We start from the raw sequence: 20,130 nt of genomic DNA, 5'->3' as shown, positions 1-20,130 counted from the left end.
TTGAAGTAGTCTATTTGGAGAAAAGTTCAATATCACAATATACAGGAAACGATTAATAAGCTACGAGCAAGCCATCAGCGTGTTCTGAAGCAGTGTACAGTGACAGAGATATATACCTTTTCCTGAAGTTCAAACTTGTATTTCTCGGCTTCCTCAATGAAGATGGTCTGAAGTTTCTCACATTCGCCGGTGTAGAACTGCTTGAGTTTCTCCTCCAGGTCCGATAACTCAGCAAAGTGTTCATCCTTCACCTTTTGCAGAATGCCTTCATACGCTGTTAGCAAGTCATTCTTCTCCTTCTCTAACTTCTCACAGGTGCCGGATGCAGACACTGCAAAAGATTAAAAAATATATAGAAGATTAATCTGTATCATTACATTTATTTTAGCTCCATCCACATTTCAGATCTTTGTACATTTAAAAGCGGCCGGGAAATTGGAGGGACGACGAACGATTCTTACTGACAGTTATAGTAAAAGAACAACACTGTTTAGTTTGATTTGATGGCTACAATAATCACAAAGACCTAAAAAGCAATAACTGAGGCATTCCTACCCAATAATGTCACATAAGATAAACTGTACGCCAAACAACATGAAGACTGGTAGAAGTCTCAAAGGCAAAACTTCAGCCAATCATGAAGATTTGGAGATTTATTCTATGGACAGCTCGGGAGCTTGTTATGTCAGGTTTATATTATCTCCACCAGTAAACAGATGGAAAATTAGGCAATGATGTATTGTATGGTGGAAAAATAATTTGTATAACTCGTTTGCTGCAGTCTATCCCTATGGGGAGGTCTCCCCCATGTGCCTTTAATCCCATAGCAGGAGGAATTTTAAAATTGCGGAGGTCCCACAAGCATCAGGACTTCTTATACATACAAACCACAAGTGCAACAATAAAACGCACGCTACGCAAAAACACTAGCCGTGTGCCATAAACAGGTCGAACGGTTGGCACAGGGACAGAGGAATTCACAATAGATATAACATTTATTCTATATTTAGCTTTTTTTGGAATGTGAACGAGATCTAAAAAAGCGTAAATCATTTTTTCCACACTTTATTGGCGATTTTCAGCAGCATGGTTCTACCTGCGTGGGCAGATCTGGCATTTCACGTGTGCGGACTTGTCTGACAGTCAGGATAAATAGATTGGATGGAATGTGCTAGTGCTATCTGAGTGAGAAGAGGTTACATGTGATGTAATGGTGGAAGTGCACGGCACAAAAAACAGCCAGGTAATGTAAAAGTGAAGGCAGTCCAAAGTAAAAACTCTGAAAAATTGATGCAGGAATAATGGTTTTGTTCAGCAAAAATAGCATAGCAGTGTGATATTCCAGCTGTGTTCGGCCCTGTTCACATTCCCAGTTGTCATCAGCATGATCATTAAAAAAACAGACAGTGGATCCATTACAAATGGAGTAAAACCAGGTGCACACTTTGCTAATGACCCATTTTATTAGAGGCTCTGAACACCATTCCTGTTTGGGCCTGCAAAGTGCTTCAAATACTGATCTGTTAATAACGGACGGTCATCTGATTTGTCACGTATTATCACTTTCCCATAAACTTCAATTTATTTTTTGTTTTACATTAAAAATATGTAAAACCAATAATGGACAGCTATCTGTATCTGGCTGCCATCTTGTAATTTGCCAGAGCAGCCGCCTCACCACCGCCAGAGCTGCCGCACCCCCTACTTCTGCCTCTTCCCCACTATCCCATAGAATGTAAGTCTGCAAGTACAGGGTCCTCTCCCATCTGTACCAGCCTGTCACTGTAAACTTGTTTACTGTAAACGATATCTATAACCCTGTATGTAACCCCTTTCTCATGTACAGCACCATGGAATTAATGGTGCTATATAAATAAATAATTATAATTTCTATCCAAATCCATTTCTATTTGACGATTTTCCAATATGGCTTTAACAAAATTGCCAAAAAAAAACAAACTGACCAATGAGCATTTTGGAGACAAATGATAACATTTTAACAGTGATGCCTCCATGCAGAGTTGTGAATGAACAGCACAGAGGACAGAACTATGAAGTGCTGGGAAAGGCGTATATAAAATAGACCTTAAAGTCAAGAAGGCTATTATACATGTCAATATGACATATTCGGGAATAATTTACATGCTACTGAATTTTTTGGGGGACGGGGGTAACATAAAAAGACTGCACAAATAGACAATATTTGTACATTCTTGAAAATTACTATTGTACGCTGCGGTAATTCACCATTTCAGTACCACAACGTTCCGTTCACTAGTTACATTCAGATTTCTGTAGGAGAAAGCCAACAATGAATCACACCTTATTTCTTGTTTCTTACTTTTTTCCTGTGCCTTATTTCACATTAACTCCTTATGAGCAGATTATAGAGATTTTTATGGCTCCCTTTAAGGTATAATATAATATCATACACAGACAATTAGGGGATGCATAATTCACAATAAGTTATGCATCTTTTCATCCCGCCCCCTCTCCCTGCACAATAACCTCTGCACAGATTACAGAGCATGCCTATAAAACTCCCATAGGAGTCTGAAGACTGGAGATGAACCAAATCAGCAGCAGAAAGGCAGCGCTGGAGTTGGGGAGAATGAAAAAAGATTATTCCCAGACAACCCGTTCAACAGTAGTTCAGGCATGATTCCTGTGCTCATTTATAGACAGAAACCTGTGCAACGTTACCCAGCCTGTGCAAGTAAATGCAATATTTGTAATATATCTCATATTCCCAGCCCGAGCGGATTTTATATTCTCATACTGCTTTTACAGAGAAAGTTCAAGCTGGTTCACATAAGGAAGCAAACTCAATTACAATTCTCATTATGTGCTGTCTCAGGAAGGGCATATTTTATTGATAATTTAAAGAGGTTTTTCAAGTTTTTATTACAATGGTTTTTCCCTAGAAGCCTGGCAAAAACCTTTGGGCGAGGAATATCCATATTGCCAAAAATACTAAGCCCATGTCTACTTTGTAACAATGCATTTTAACCCTAGTCTGAGAATGTCTGAGCAAAAATCGGAGTCAAACAGAGTACCTTTCTCTAGTGTGAGCATGTCAAACTGGCCACATCATGAAATAAAGGCTGCAGTAAACTGTTTATTTTTTTTTAATTTCTCTGCTCCATCGCGGAGATATTAGCTTGTAAAGTTTAGATTATAATTTGCTATAGTTCAACTGGACGTTAGAGATTTGTCTCTGGGGGAGTGTACTTCTTCCATTGCATAAGGTTGACCAATCATAAGCACGGAGAGTCATGCAGGAGGGAAAAGAACACGCCCTCCTCTCCTCATTGATCTCTGCAGCTACTGTGTAGAGATACAGCAGAGCTGAGTTTTGTATCATTACAAACACTTCCAGAAGTTACTCACCTTAGCAGTCAGCGTGGGAGGAGGGCGAGAACTGACAGCACGGAAAGGAGATCTTAATCTTTAAAATTTTAAAATGAAAGAAAATCGCCCCCTTTTTTTTCCCCAAGTTAAAAACAAATGTAAATACAAAATTCATATGTGGTAGCTCAGATATTGTAAAAGTCTGATCTGTCAAGAAAAATTGTTTAACAGTGACTATATGGCCAAAAGGACAAATAACATTTTTAAAATTTGACCTTTGTCCACCCACACACACACACACACACAAATGTCTTGAGTGCTAGTATAAGTTAGACAAATTGATAAAACTGAAGCACATAGAACTTTATGACACTCCGTATGCCATAATAACTGCCCGAGATGCAGTCTTTGGCTGGGCCCCATACACAAATAGTCATTGCTTTACTGCCTACTCATGGGCTGACTGTGTTTTAATGTAATTAAGCTCATTAGTCCAGGGTGATCTCACTAAAGGTTGCTGCCTGGATTTTGTCACGGAGAGGTCTGCTAATACAAATGCAGTTTAACAAGATAAATCGGCCAGACATTAGGGAATTATCCATTAGCCAAAGTGATCATGTCAAACCAGCACTTCCCAACACAGTCAAGTGAGGATACAGAATACACGCTACATAAAAGCTCCGACGATAACCCACCATCTCTAAAGTCATGCGTAGAGTAGAGTAGAAGGTGGCCTAGCACAAAACGCTCAAAATACGGTCTTCTGCTTTAATCTCAATGTCCCAACCCAGTCAAAGTGGCTTGTATAAAAACCATTCTCTGTTAAAGAGGACCTGTAATTTGTACAAAAAAATTACATTAAATATCTTGTAAAAATTCCTGAGCTACCTTAACTTTGCTATTCCTTTCCTTTTTGCGCTGTGTCATTCCATTGCAGAGATTATCACATTTATTGATTTTGGAGTTCAGTATGTGAAATCTCTGAGTGGTGCAATTGTGCGTTGTTTTAGAGTCTTCTCTGGAGGCGTGAATTTTCACTCCTCTCTTGCAGACACAGAATCACAGCATGGCAGTATCTGACAAAGCTAGACTGCTAGATTAGCTCAAGGATGTGATTGTTAGCCTCTGTGAGGAATGGGTGAAAGTGCACACCTTCAGAAGAGACTCTGAAGTAAAGCTCAGTTGGTCTGCAAGCAGAGATTTTACATACTGAGCTACAGAAAAATAAATGTAAATATCTGTGCAATATAGCAACACAACGCAAAACAGAAAAGAGCTGCAGAATCAAGGGAGCTCAGGGTTTTTTTTTTACAAGGTATTTAACTCAATTTATCTGAAGAGATGTCTTAAATGGAGAAGTATTCTGCACATGCGGATAACGTCCTGGGTATAAATACAATAATCTGCTTCTTCCTCAATATACTGGAGAGGTCGAGGTACACTGTGTAGTGCAGCGGTGTCCACACTGTACAGTGAGGAGACAGTGACCCAGCAAAGTTCAAAGCAGAACTTATTTAATGTCCAAACTCACAGAAAATAAACAGCACACGGTATCCTCTGGTTCGCAGCCGGGAAACAAGATAGTCCGTAACCCAACTGCACCGCCGTGTATGCTGAGGGCTGCCAGGCTGTTTGGCTCCGCTTGGTCCTGAGTTGGCTCACTCTGCATGCTTGCAAAAACCAAACTGACACACTCAACCCTCTGGTTCCACATGGAAATCCCAGCCGGGAAGGAAACGGACTGCCCCACTACCATCCTGTAGACCGTTTCAAAAATAAAAGCCCAGAGCAGGTTTTCTTAAACCTGCCTTGGACAAATAGCTTGCCCAAGACCAACACTTCTTAAGGCCCCGTCTCACTTAGCGATGCTAAAGCGATCCCGACAACGATACGACCTGTCAGGGATCGTTGCTGCGTCGCTATGTGGTCGCTGGTGAGATGTCAAACAGTGAGATCTTCCAACGATCGCTGCTGCGATCTCACTGTTTGACATCTCACCAGCGACCTGTAGCGACCTGTACAACGATGTCACATGGGAGCTATTATGACGATTCAGTGTCTGAGTCGTCAACGAGGTCGTTGGTAAGGTGTCAAACACAGCGATGTGTGCTACCCAGCGGGACCTCAACGATCAAAAAAAGGTCCAGGCCATTCCGACACGACAAGCGATCTCACAGCAGGGGCCTGGTCGCTGCTACGTGTCACACATAGCGAGATCGCTACTGAGGTCGCTGTTGCGTCACAAAACTTGTGACTCAGCAGCGATCTCGCTAGCGATCTCGCTTAGTGAGACGGGGGCTTTACATTGCAGTCACAGCTATACAATTCACTCCAGCAGCCTCAATTCGCTTCTGTGCGCATCCTGGAGGACACACAGCGACCCTCGCATATAACACCGGTCACTGCCTCACAAGTGATTCATTAGTAAAGTGATGCAGCAGTTTGTTTCCATCAGGTACTAAACATGAATGTCCTCTATTCTGGAAAACAAGGTTAAAGCTGCCAATGCAGAATATGTCCACAAGCCCAAGAACATGCGCACACAGATGAGCCGACCACGTTAATTTCAATAGGGAGAGGGGGATATGCAGCCTGTAGATAGCAGTGTTGCTTTTAATTTACCAGAAGTCCTAAATAACCAACCAGTCCTCTTACTTTCCCCAAATGACTTTGCTGGAAAGGAAGGAAAATGGTCTGTCCATAGTATCACTGCAGCCCCACTATATTAGGGAATTGCTACATAAGCCATTCTCCAACAATTCCAGATCAGACTGTGCGTGAGGCATTCTCCAGATAGTAGAACCATGAATAATGTGACGTGCATGCCTTCTGACTGTGCAAATCAGTATAGATAATGAGCGATTCTGTAAGGATATATAAAACTGCAGAGCCTTTCAGAACCCAAAATAGATCCCAAGAAACCACTCTGTAGGCGAGGAGTCAGAGCAACACAGAACCAAAGACATTAGACGTTTCCTAAAGGTCCTCATGGTGGTAAAATGTACATGGTATAGGGGTACGGATGTACTACTTTATGGATTAAGAACTGGATACTTGACATTTCAGTGACAATAAATGCTAGAAATGTTAATATGTGCAGTTTCCCATTCTGTACAGCTCACATTGCAGCCCCATGTAAAACCAGAATGTTATTAATAGTGGTGCCTTTAGAGCTGGCGATGACGTGATGTGCAGAACGTGAATAGGATGGAGATTCCAGGATTCCAAACAAATACATATAATTATTGGATCCCAGTAATGTCCACTAATAGTAAGGGGGACATGGAGCCTGGAATCAGAGGTGCTCGGGGGGCACATTCTCTCCTTACTCGCCCTCACCGTCTGGGTGTAGATGGAATCATGACCTTGAGTGTCAGCCCCATTACATGTCCTGTAGGCAGCCCTCTAATCAGTGCTGTATATTACTAATGGGGCTAATAAAAGACCCCCAACCCCAACTCACAGCATGGGGGGATGACCATCATATAAAAGCAACATTTTCTAAAGTCAATCCCTCAAGTAGATGACACCCTCCTCCCTCAGATACAGACGCATTTCATGCCAGTGATGCCAAGTCATGCATTAAAATAACTGGCGATATAATGTGAAACGCATGACCTTTCCCTGCTAAAAACTGGGACAGTAAGCAAAGGGCTAAATTCACTGTACAACCCGCGGCTGAACAAGGAATTCCAACCCGCGGACTGCTGTGAAAGTGAAAAGCAAGACAGATTCCTAGAAATAAAATCACCCTTTGACTTAAAAGTATTCCTGGATCATAGTAATGTGGCGAGAAAAAATAAATAATTTTTGCACCCTCTTTACTACAACCTGGGATTCAAAGTGTCTTAAGCCACAGACAGTCGGGCAAAGAAGAAGGTTCTTTGCCTGACAAGAAAAAGGCACCGTCCACAAGAATGGCAGGTGGCGGTGCTAGCTTTATTAAAAAGGAGAAAGGCGGCTCCCCTGGAACTGCTCTCATTCTGTGAATTCGACCCTTTCACACCTCGCACCCCTCCCCGACCCACTGCCCTACGAGTGTCTATACATTTTATACACATGTACAGTACAGACCAAAAGTTTGGACACATCTCATTTAAGGATTTTTCTGTATTTTCATGACTATGAAAATTGTACATTCACACTGAAGGCATCAAAACTATGAATTAACACATGTGGAATTACATACTTAACAAAAAAGTGTGAAACAACTGAAATTATGTCTTATATTCTAGGTTCTTCAAAGTAGCCACCTTTTGCTTTGATGACTGCTTTGCACACTCTTGGCATTCTCTTGATGAGCTTCAATGGTTTTCACTTCACAGGTGTGCCCTGTCAGGTTTAATAAGTGGGATTTCTTGCCTTATAAATGGGGTTGGGACCATCAGTTGTGTTGTGCAGAGGTCTGGTGGATACACAGCTGATCGTCCTACTGAATAGACTGTTAGAATTTGTATTATGGCAAGAAAAAAGCAGCTAACTAAAGAAAAACAAGTGGCCATCATTACTTTAAGAAATGAAGGTCAGTCAGTCCGAAAACTTGGGAAAACTTTGAAAGTGTCCCCAAGTGCAGTGGCAAAAACCATCAAGCGCTACAAAGAAACTGGCTCACATGAGGACAGCCCAGGAAAGGAAGACCAAGAGTCACCTCTGCTTCTGAGGATAAGTATCTGAATCACCAGCCTCAGAAATCGCAGGTTAACAGCAGCTCAGATTAGAGACCAGGTCAATGCCACACAGAGTTCTAGCAGCAGACACATCTCTACAACAACTGTTAAGAGGAGACTTTGTGCAGCAGGTCTTCATGGTAAAATAGCTGCTAGGAAACCACTGCTAAGGACAGGCAACAAGCAGAAGAGACTTGTTTGGGCTAAAGAACACAAGGAATGGACATTAGACCAGTGGAAATCTGTGCTTTGGTCGAGTCCAAATTTGAGATCTTTGGTTCCAACCACCGTGTCTTTGTGTGACGCAGAAAAGGTGAACGGATGGACTCTACATGCCTGGTTCCCACCGTGAAGCATGGAGGAGGTGTGATGGTGTGGGGGTGCTTTGCTGGTGACACTGTTGGGGATTTATTCAAAATTGAAGGCATACTGAACCAGCATGGCTGCCACAGCATCTTGCAGCGGCATGCTATTCCATCCGATTTGCGTTTAGTTGGATCATCATTTATTTTTTATAGGACAATGACCCCAAACACATCTCCAGGCTGTGCTGTGTAAGAGCTATTTGACCAAGAAGGAGAGTAATGGGGTGCTACGCCAGATGACCTAGCCTCCAGTCACCAGACCTGAACCCAATCGAGATGGTTTGGGCCAACAAGTGCTAAGCATCTCTGGGAACTTCTTCAAGATTGTTGGAAGACCATTCCCGGTGACTACCTCTTGAAGCTCATCAAGAGAAGGCCAAGAGTGTGCAAAGCAGTCATCAAAGCAAAAGGTGGCTACTTTAACCCCTTAAGCCCCGGGGGTGGTTTGCACGTTAATGACCGGGCCAATTTTTACAATTCTGACCACTGTCCCTTTATGAGGTTATAACTCTGGAACGCTTCAACGGATCCCAGTGATTCTGACATTGTTTTCTCGTGACATATTGTACTTCATGATAGTGGTAACATTTCTTTGATATTACCTGCGTTTATTTGTGAAAAAAATGGAAATTTGGCGAAAATTTTGAAAATTTCGCAATTTTCCAACTTTGAATTTTTATGCCCTTAAATCACAGAGATATGTCATGCAAAATACTTAATAAGTAACATTTCCCACATGTCTACTTTACATCAGCACAATTTTGGAAACAAATTTTTTTTTTGTTAGGGAGTTATAAGGGTTAAAAGTTGACCAGCAATTTCTCATTTTTACAACAAAATTTACAAAACCATTTTTTTTAGGGACCACCTCACATTTGAAGTCACATTTAGGGGTCTATATAGCAAAAAATACCCCAAAATGACACCATTCTAAAAACTGCACTCCTGAAGCTGATCAAAACCACATTCAAGAAGTTTATTAACCCTTCTGGTGCTTCATGAGAGCTAAAGCAATGTTGAAGGAAAAAATGAAAATTTAACTTTTTAGTCATGAAAACGATATTTTAGCAACAATTTTTTATTTTCCCAAAGGTAATAGGAGAAATTGGACTGCAAAAGTTGTTGTCCAATTTGTCCTGAGTACGCCAATACCCCATATGTGGGGCGGAACCACTGTTTGGGCGCATGGCAGGGCTCAGAAGGGAAGGAGCGCCATAAGACTTTTTCAAGCTAAAATTAGCTGGAATTGAGATTGGACGCCATGTCGCCTTTGGTGAGCCCCTGATGTGCCTAAACAGTGGAAACCCCCCACAAGTGACCCCATTTTGGAAACTAGACCCTCTAAGGAACTTATCTAGATGTGTGGTGAGCACTTTTATCCCCCAAGTGCTTCACAGAAGTTTATACCACCCGTGCGTGAAAATAAAAAATCCTATTTTTCCCACAAACATGATCGTTTAGTCCCCAATTTTTTATTTTCACAAGGGTAACTGAAGAAATTGGACCAAAAAAGTTGTAGTCCAATTTGTCCTGAGTACGCCAATACCCCATATGTGGGGCGGAACCACTGTTTGGGCGCATGGCAGGGCTCAGAAGGGAAGGAGCGCCATAAGACTTTTTCAAGCTAAAATTAGCTGGAATTGAGATTGGACGCCATGTCGCCTTTGGTGAGCCCCTGATGTGCCTAAACAGTGGAAACCCCCCACAAGTGACCCCATTTTGGAAACTAGACCCTCTAAGGAACTTATCTAGATGTGTGGTGAGCACTTTTATCCCCCAAGTGCTTCACAGAAGTTTATACCACCTGTGCGTGAAAATAAAAAATCCTATTTTTCCCACAAACATGATCGTTTAGTCCCCAATTTTTTATTTTCACAAGGGTAACTGAAGAAATTGGACCACAAAAGTTGTAGTCCAATTTGTCCTGAGTACGCCAATACCCCATATGTGGGGTGGAACCACTGTTTGGGCGCATGGCAGGGCTCAGAAGGGAAGGAGCGCCATAAGACTTTTTCAAGCTAAAATTAGCTGGAATTGAGATTGGACGCCATGTCGCCTTTGGTGAGCCCCTGATGTGCCTAAACAGTGGAAACCCCCCACAAGTGACCCCATTTTGGAAACTAGACCCTCTAAGGAACTTATCTAGATGTGTGGTGAGCACTTTTATCCCCAAAGTGCTTCACAGAAGTTTATACCACCCGTGCGTGAAAATAAAAAATCCTATTTTTCCCACAAACATGATCGTTTAGTCCCCAATTTTTTATTTTCACAAGGGTAACTGAAGAAACTGGACCACAAAAGTTGTAGTCCAATTTGTCCTGAGTACGCCAATACCCCATATGTGGGGTGGAACCACTGTTTGGGCGCATGGCAGGGCTCAGAAGGGAAGGAGCGCCATAAGACTTTTTCAAGCTAAAATTAGCTGGAATTGAGATTGGACGCCATGTCGCCTTTGGTGAGCCCCTGATGTGCCTAAACAGTGGAAACCCCCCACAAGTGACCCCATTTTGGAAACTAGACCCTCTAAGGAACTTATCTAGATGTGTGGTGAGCACTTTTATCCCCCAAGTGCTTCACAGAAGTTTATACCACCCGTGCGTGAAAATAAAAAATCCTATTTTTCCCACAAACATGATCGTTTAGTCCCCAATTTTTTATTTTCACAAGGGTAACTGAAGAAATTGGACCACAAAAGTTGTAGTCCAATTTGTCCTGAGTACGCCAATACCCCATATGTGGGGTGGAACCACTGTTTGGGCGCATGGCAGGGCTCAGAAGGGAAGGAGCGCCATAAGACTTTTTCAAGCTAAAATTAGCTGGAATTGAGATTGGACGCCATGTCGCCTTTGGTGAGCCCCTGATGTGCCTAAACAGTGGAAACCCCCCACAAGTGACCCCATTTTGGAAACTAGACCCTCTAAGGAACTTATCTAGATGTGTGGTGAGCACTTTTATCCCCCAAGTGCTTCACAGAAGTTTATACCACCCGTGCGTGAAAATAAAAAATCCTATTTTTCCCACAAACATGATCGTTTAGTCCCCAATTTTTTATTTTCACAAGGGTAACTGAAGAAATTGGACCACAAAAGTTGTAGTCCAATTTGTCCTGAGTACGCCAATACCCCATATGTGGGGTGGAACCACTGTTTGGGCGCATGGCAGGGCTCAGAAGGGAAGGAGCACCATAAGACTTTTTCAAGCTAAAATTAGCTGGAATTGAGATTGGACGCCATGTCGCCTTTGGTGAGCCCCTGATGTGCCTAAACAGTGGAAACCCCCCACAAGTGACCCCATTTTGGAAACTAGACCCTCTAAGGAACTTATCTAGATGTGTGGTGAGCACTTTTATCCCCCAAGTGCTTCACAGAAGTTTATACCACCCGTGCGTGAAAATAAAAAATCCTATTTTTCCCACAAACATGATCGTTTAGTCCCCAATTTTTTATTTTCACAAGGGTAACTGAAGAAACTGGACCACAAAAGTTGTAGTCCAATTTGTCCTGAGTATGCCAATACCCCATATGTGGGGTGGAACCACTGTTTGGGCGCATGGCAGGGCTCAGAAGGGAAGGAGCGCCATAAGACTTTTTCAAGCTAAAATTAGCTGGAATTGAGATTGGACGCCATGTCGCCTTTGGTGAGCCCCTGATGTGCCTAAACAGTGGAAACCCCTCACAAGTGACCCCATTTTGGAAACTAGACTCTCTAAGGAACTTATCTAGATGTGTGGTGAGCACTTTTATCCCCCAAGTGCTTCACAGAAGTTTATACCACCCGTGCGTGAAAATAAAAAATCCTATTTTTCCCACAAACATGATCGTTTAGTCCCCAATTTTTTATTTTCACCAGGGTAACTGAAGAAATTGGACCACAAAAGTTGTAGTCCAATTTGTCCTGAGTACGCCAATACCCCATATGTGGGGTGGAACCACTGTTTGGGCGCATGGCAGGGCTCAGAAGGGAAGGAGCGCCATAAGACTTTTTCAAGCTAAAATTAGCTGGAATTGCGATTGGACGCCATGTCGCCTTTGGTGAGCCCCTGATGTGCCTAAACAGTGGAAACCCCCCACAAGTGACCCCATTTTGGAAACTAGACCCTCTAAGGAACTTATCTAGATGTGTGGTGAGCACTTTTAGCCCCCAAGTTCTTCACAGAAGTTTATACCACCCGTGCGTGAAAATAAAAAATCCTATTTTTCCCACAAACATGATCGTTTAGTCCCCAATTTTTTATTTTCACAAGGGTAACAGGAGAAATTGGACCTCAAAAGTTGTTGTCCAATTTGTTCTGAGTAGGCTGGTACCCCATATGTGGGAGAAAACTACTGTTTGGACACACGTCAGGGCTCGGAAGGGAAGTAGTGATGTTTTGGAATGCAGGCTTTGATGGAATCGTCTGCGGCCGTCACGTTCCATTTGATGAGCCCCTGATGTGCCTAACCAGTCGAAACCCCCCACAAGTGACCCCAATTTGGAAACTAGACCCCCTAAGGAACTTGTCTAGATGTGTGGTGAGAACTTTGAACCCCCAAGTGTTTCACTAAAGTTTAGAACGCCCGGGTGTGAAAATAAAAAATCCTAATTTTTGCCCACAAAAATGATCTTTTAGTCCCCAATTTTTTAATTTTCCAAGGGTAACAGGAGAAATTGAACCTCAAAAGTTGTTGTCCAATTTGTCCTGAGTACGCTGGTACCCCACATGTGGGAAAAAACTGTTTGGGCACACGTTGGGGCTCGAAAGGGAAGTACTGAAGTTTTGAAATGCAGACTTAGATGGAATCGTCTGCGGGCGTCATGTTCCGTTTGCAGAGCCCCTGATGTGCCTAAACAGGAAAAAAACCCACAAGTGACAACATTTTGGAAAGTAGGTCCCCAAAGAACTTACGTAGATGTCCCTCCTTTGGAATAAATCTGTTTCCTGTAAATTAATAGTGCATGGAGGTGTGGTACAATTTAAAGCAATCCTTCATACACAGGCCAGGATTTTCGGGGCAGGTGTCGCATTGATAGGTGGTGTCCTTCCGTATTCCTCTTTTGTAGCACACTCGGCACCTCTTTTGCGGCTTACCTTTGCTTCCAGTTGGCGGGATCACCCCCGGAAAATGCTGACCTGGTACGATACGTGTACCTTCAGTTCCAGAAGTACTGGGGCCAGCTCCTTCCCTCGTGCCAAACATCAGGGCCTTAACCACTACCTCCTGGAAATGAAGGTACGAAGTATTGGTGTTGTGTGCACATCGTGACAGCAGGAAGGCGTTGAGCATTGCCATTTGTACAATGTGCACGGACAGCTTTTTGTACCACACCCTGGCCTTTCTCAAAGCACTGTACGGTTGGAGGAGTTGATCAGAGAGATCAACGCCCCCCATGTTTTTGTTGTACCCCAGTACACAGTCCGGTTTGCAGACCTGTGCAGAGGTACCCCTTACAGTGCTGAGGGCGCTGCCATCACCGTGTATGGAGGTCAGTAGAAGGACATCCCTTTTGTCCTTGTACTTGACCACCAGCAGGTGGTCGCTACATAGGGCTTTACTCTCACCTTTTCTGAGAGTCTGCCCAAGTAGCGTCTTCGGGAGGCCTCTCTGATTTTTGCGGACAGTACCGCAGGCTGCGGTACCTCGCGCAGAGAGAGATTTGTAGAGTGGGATGCTGGTGTAAAAGTTATCCGTATAGAGGTGATAACCTTTATCCAGCAGTGGGTGCACCAAATCCCACACAATTTTCCCACTCACTCCCAGGATAGAAGGACACTCAGGCGGTTCAATCCTGGTGTCCTTCCCTTCGTAAACTCTAAAGCTGTGGGTGTACCCTGAGGTACTCTCACACAGCTTGTAGAGTTTGATTCCATACCTGGCCCTTTTGCTGGGCAGGTATTGACGGAATTTGAGCCGCCCCTTAAAATGAATTAAGGACTCATCCACGGAGATGTCCCTTTGAGGCACGTACACTTCAGCAAACTTTTTGTTGAAGTGTTCGATGACCGGCCGAACTTTGAACAGACGGTCAAAGTTGGGGTCATCTCGTGCGGGACACCGTGCATTATCGTTGTAATGCAGGAACTTATGGATGGCCTCAAAACGCGGCCGGCTCATGACCATTCGGAATACTGGAGTGTTATATAAAATATCTTTACTCCAGTATTGCCGAAGTTCAGGCTTCTTTAGGATCCCCATGTGGAGGACCAGGCCCCAAAACTGCATCATTTCAACTGCGTCTACAGGAGACCAGTTAGAATATGATGAACCAGAGTTTTGGTCCAAAAATTGCCGAGCATACAGATTAGTTTGCTCCACCATTAGGTTAACGAAAGCCTCAGAGAAAAAGACTTTGAAAAAGTCTAGTTCTGTGAGGCCGGTGGTGTCAAACTTGATTCCTGATTCTGCCACAAAATCAGGAATCAGTGGCTCGTAATTTTCAGGTGGCGAGGTCCATATGGGGTCCGCAGTGGGGTGCGCTGGTTCGTCTTCAGCAATGGTGGGCGCTTCATCTTCATCTTCATCAACGATGGGCCTTGCCTCATCTTCTGTCCTGCGGCGTCTGCGTGGCGGTTCCGCAGGGCCGGAGGAGGAAGATGAGGAGTGGGAAGAGGATGAGGAAGAATCAGAAAAATAAAGAAAAGTGGGATCCTCTCCCTCGCTATCAGTGTCGGAGGCAAGGAAAGAATATGCCTCCTCCGCTGAATAGCGCTGTTGGGACGAACGGGACGAGCGGGACATTTTTTTGTAAGTGTGGTGATTGGGTGTACTTTATTGGTAACTGTGTAAGTGTGGGGGGATAGTGCTTGGTGCAAAACTACTCTAAAAAGAAAAAGCTAAAGGAAAAAAAAGCAAATAGGGAAAAAAATACCTGTGAAAGAAAATTATAAAACAGCAGGCCCTAGCTCTGATAAGTGAACCGCGTCACTTATCAAAGTTCAGCGGCTGCTGGGTGTGCGAACGGGATGTGAAAAAAAAAAACGGCAGGCACGAAGAGCTCTGATAAGTGAACCACGTCACTTATCAAAGTTCAGCGGCTGCTGGGTGTGCGAACGGGATGTGAAAAAAAAACGGCAGGCACGAGAGCTCTGATAAGTGAACCACGTCACTTATCAAAGTTCAGCGGCTGCTGGGTGTGTGAACGGGATATGAAAAAAAAAACGGCAGGCACGAGAGCTCTGATAAGTGAACCGCGTCACTTATCAAAGTTCGGCCGCTGCTGGGTGTGTGAACGGAGATGTGGAATAAAAAAAAGAAAAGGAAGGCACGGGTTAGACGCGGCGGCTGGGTAAGCGCACGGAGATGTAAAAAAAAAAAAAAAGAAAGGCGCGGGTTAGACGCGGCGGCTGGGTGAGCGCACGGAAATGGGGAAAAAAAAAAGAAAAGGAAGGCACGGGTAAGACGCGGCGGCTGTGTTAGCGCACGGAGATGTAAAAAAAAAAAAAAAGAAAGGCGCGGGTTAGACGCGGCGGCTGGGTGAGCGCACGGAAATGGGGAAAAAAAAAAAGAAAAGGAAGGCACGGGTTAGATGCGGCGGCTGTGTTAGCGCACGGAGATGTAAAAAAAAAAGAAAGACGCGGGTTAGACGCGGCGGCTGGGTGAGCGCACGGAAATGGGGAAAAAAAAAAAGAAAAGGAAGGCACGGGTTAGATGCGGCGGCTGTGTTAGCGCACGGAGATGTAAAAAAAAAAAAGAAAGGCGCGGGTTAGACGCGGCGGCTGGGTAAGCGCACGGAAATGGGGAAAAAAAAAAAGAAAAGGAAGGCACGGGTTAGACGCGGCGGCTGGGTAAGCGCACGGAAATTGGGAAAAAAAAAGAAAAGGAAGGCACGGGTTAGACGCGGCGGCTGTGTTAGCGCACGGAGATGTAAAAAAAAAAAGAAAGGCGCGGGTTAGACGCGGCGGCTGGGTGAGCGCACGAAAATGGAAAAAAAAAAAAGAAAACGGCAGGCACGAGAGCTTTGATAAGTGAACCGCGTCACTTATCAAAGTTCAGCGGCTGCTGGGTGTGCGCACAGGTGTTGTGAAAAAAAAAAAAAAGGAAAACGGCAGGCACAAGCTCTGATAAGTGAACTGCGTCACTTATCAAAGTTTGGCGGCTGCGGGCTGGGTGTACGGAATTGGGCAAAGGGGGCTGATGAAAAAAAAGCGAGCACGAGTGTTGATTGGTGAACTGCGTCACCAATCAAACCTCGGCGGCTGCTGAACGTGCGCACGGAGGTGGCGCAAAGGGGGACGGAGGGGGTTAAAAGAGGGGGGGGAGGGGAAGGGGGGGAAGGGGGATGGGGGGGTGAAGAGAGATCGGGTAGGGGCTGTTAACACTTACGCTTGTAGACTCTCTTCTTTCTTCGGTTTTCTTTCTTCGTTTTTTCTTTCTTCTTGCTTTCGCTGTTTTCAAACGCAGGGGATTGTGGTGTTACAGGCTTCTGTAGCACCACAAGGCCCAGCAAGACAAAATCTGGCTGTGTGACCGCTCTGCAGGAGTCCTCAGCTAGAGTGAGGACCCCTGCAGAGCGGTCAGACAGGTCACCTGCAGGTGACAGACAGGTCACAGAGCGGTCACACCGCTGCTGTGAGCTGTCATTGGTGGGATCGAATGATAACATCGATCCCACCAATCCCTGCAGGTCCTGGTGACCATGGCAACTGCCTAGGATTCTAGGCAGGTCACAGCCAGGTCACCAGCAGGGCACACAGCGGTCACAACGTGACCGCCGCTGTGCCCTGTGATTGGCGCGATCGTCGATAGCATCGATCGCGCCAATCACCTCCTGCAGGCCCTGCTGGGCCTGCACTAGTCTCTGGCCTGCGATCGGTGCGATTGAAGCACCGATCCAGGCCGCTGCAGCAGGGGAGAGCCGGGGAGGGCCGAGTACAGCAGGGCACAGCGCGGTAATACCGCTGCCGTGCCCAGCGATTGGCGCGATCGATTAGATCGGCGATCGCGCCAATCCGGGGGTCTTTTGCCGGTGCCTGGCGTTGCCAGGCACCGGCCCTAGGATCGAGTACATCGGTACTCGATCCTAGCCTGGGACTTCATTGTTTCAGCCGCTCCGATTGGCTGAAACAATGAGAAACGCTGTGATTGGCTGTCCAGAATTGAACAGCCAATCACAGCGATCGTGAGGCCTGGGGGGCGGAGCCAGCCCCTGGGATGCCGACGCCATCATCCTGCAGGTGAGATGGCGCCGGAAATTTAATGCGATCACCGCGACTTAAGTCGCGATGTCGCATTAAACAGTATGACGTACTATCCCGTCACCAGGAATTAAGTCCCAGGTCACCTTGACGGGATAGTACGTCATACGGGATTAAGGGGTTAAAGAACCTAGAATATAAGATAATTTCATTTGTTTCACACTTTTTTTGTTAAGTATATAATTCCACGTGTTAATTCATAGTTTTGATGCCTTCAGTGTGAATGTACAATTTTCATAGTCATGAAAATACAGAAAAATCTTTAAATGAGAAGGTGTGTCCAAACTTTTGGTCTGTACTGAATATCTATAATCTAGATCACATCCAACATTGTCTCTAACATCCATCCACACACATGGATACAACGCTCTCTGGCAGGTCCACAATTAAAAATTGATGCATAAAATATATATGAAATAGAGCACTGCATAACAAAGGCACTCTCCAGGCCAGAAATCAATTTTTAATTAGGCACCCATAAAAAAAAAAGACTGCTTCCTCATAAAGGAACCCATCAAAACAACTGCCGCCATGTTACAGAGGATAATAACAGACTAGTAATAACAGACTAGTAAACACATTTTCCTCTAAATTAGTTAATTTTCTTACTTTATGCTTAAACTGACAAAGTACCGTACCTGGCGCCATCGGTGACTAGTCATCCGGGCGGTCCCGGTCTCAGTAGTCGTGTCGTTTTAACTTGGAGCATTTAGGGCAATGATGCCCCTGGAACTTGCTTGCTAACTATTACAGCATGACTTGAACCACCGTTATGACTGTGCACAGGTAACAGAATACTACTTTATGGTCTTCCTTTATGCTGAAAGCCATGTTGGACGGTGACGTGCTTACTAGTCCCTGTGTCACACTATGGCAGGGCAATGTCCTACCTTTAGGCACCAGAAGTCCAGATTGTAACCACAGATGTATGCTGCACACTGTACTTTTGGAAAATTCAGTATCATGAAAAGTATTGCCAGACAGTTCACAATTTATTTAGCACTTGCTTCGGGAATATGAGAACATAGATTACAGCACAGAGGTTGGCAGCGGGGAAGACTCCTCGCACCGTTGTGGCTGAGCAACATGCCAAGGAGTGCTCTATTTATGGCCCTTTCTTATACGTGTCCTTAGCTAGCTTAGCAGAAGAGTAACAATGATGGAATAATGATAATGCCAATACCATACAATACATCGAGATACATATGATATATAATGGTGATGGGAACAGCTTGGGGAATGCCCTCTACAGTTCCAGCAGTACTTAGGACCTTGCTTTGGGCACTCGGGCATATACACACACAGTTGGAAGGTTTGGCGTGGGAAGACTTCACTGGCCACACAAAGCCCTGACTTCAACCTCATTCAACACCTTGGGCATGAACAACACTGGATATGGTAATCCAGGTCTTCTCGTCCGATATATTTACATATACCGAAAATGTCTGTTCATCCCAGAGGTGTTCGATGAGGGTCGAGGTTTACACTGTGGACGGCAGTACTTCCACATCAAGCTCATCCATCCATGCCATTATGGACCTTGCTTTGTGCAATAGGTCACAGTCATACTGGAACAGAAAAGGGCTTTTCAAGAACTGCACCCAAAAGGTCTGAAACATACGGTTGTCCAGGTGCTGAAGCGTTAGGATTTCCCTTCTCTGAAAGTTAAAGGTCTAGGCCAACCCCTCAGAAACATCAATAGTATTATCCCTCCTCCACCAAACTTTACAGGTGGCACATGCAGTAAGGCTGGCAACGTTCTCCTGGAATTGGCTACCCCAGACTTATCCATTAGGCCGGGGTCACATGGCAATGATTCGCTCATACGAGAGAATTACACAAATACTCTCGGATCAAACTATGCTCCAACTGTTTGTGCTCCGATCCGCTCGCATTATAGAATCACAGCACAGGTGTGGCGGAGATGGAGAAAGTAGTTTCTCCATCTTCTCCATTGCTGGCATCCAAGTGCAGTCTGATGTCTCACATCCCCCATAGACTTGTATGAGTGCATGTGAGCAGTCTCGTAGCTACTCACAGCATGCTGCAATTATTTAGTAATGCCGAATCGACATGAGAAAAAAAACAAACACTGGTCCGAGAGCTATCTAACAAAACAGCACATAGCACTCAGCAGTCTCAGACACTCGTGTGAGCGAGCCCTTAGATAGAGGAGCGTAATCCCTCACTACACAGAACACATTTCCGCTGCTCCAGAATTCATGATGGTGAGCTTTATTCCATTCCATCCTATGGTTTGCATTGTGCTTGGTGATGTAAGGAATGAATGCAGCTGCTCAGCCATATAAACCCTTGTCCTGAAGTTCTCAGGGCACAGTTTTGTGCTGATGTTAATGCCAGAGGAGATTTTGGACTCTGCAGTTATTGAGTCAGTGACTTTTATGCCCTATATTTTCCAGAACTTGACATCCCAGCTCTATAACTGCACATGGTCTGCCACGGTGGTTCTCAATGATTCCACTTTTCAATAATACCATCCATAGAAATGGTGGAATAAATAAGAGGGAAGAAATGTCATGAACTGACTTGTTACGATGGTGATGTTCTATTCCAA

The 20,130-nt window shown here is 44.6% G+C and overlaps 1 protein-coding gene across 9 annotated transcripts in view; it reads right to left on the bottom strand.

Annotated features, from left to right (window-relative positions):
- MTUS1 (microtubule associated scaffold protein 1) overlaps positions 1–20,130 on the bottom strand; it is a 249,035-nt gene that overhangs the window by 7,377 nt on the left and 221,528 nt on the right. For all 9 annotated transcript variants that reach the window (XM_077279667.1, XM_077279666.1, XM_077279669.1 and 6 more), the window contains one exon: positions 117–331. In XM_077279667.1, coding sequence (XP_077135782.1) covers positions 117–331 — 215 coding nt within the window. The remainder of the gene's footprint in view (positions 1–116; positions 332–20,130) is intronic.

This window comes from Ranitomeya variabilis, chromosome 1 (genome assembly GCF_051348905.1).
Source record: "Ranitomeya variabilis isolate aRanVar5 chromosome 1, aRanVar5.hap1, whole genome shotgun sequence".
NCBI lineage: Eukaryota > Metazoa > Chordata > Amphibia > Anura > Dendrobatidae > Ranitomeya > Ranitomeya variabilis.
The sequence above is the reverse complement of the archived record's forward strand: the minus strand, read 5'-3'. Positions and strand labels throughout refer to the sequence as shown.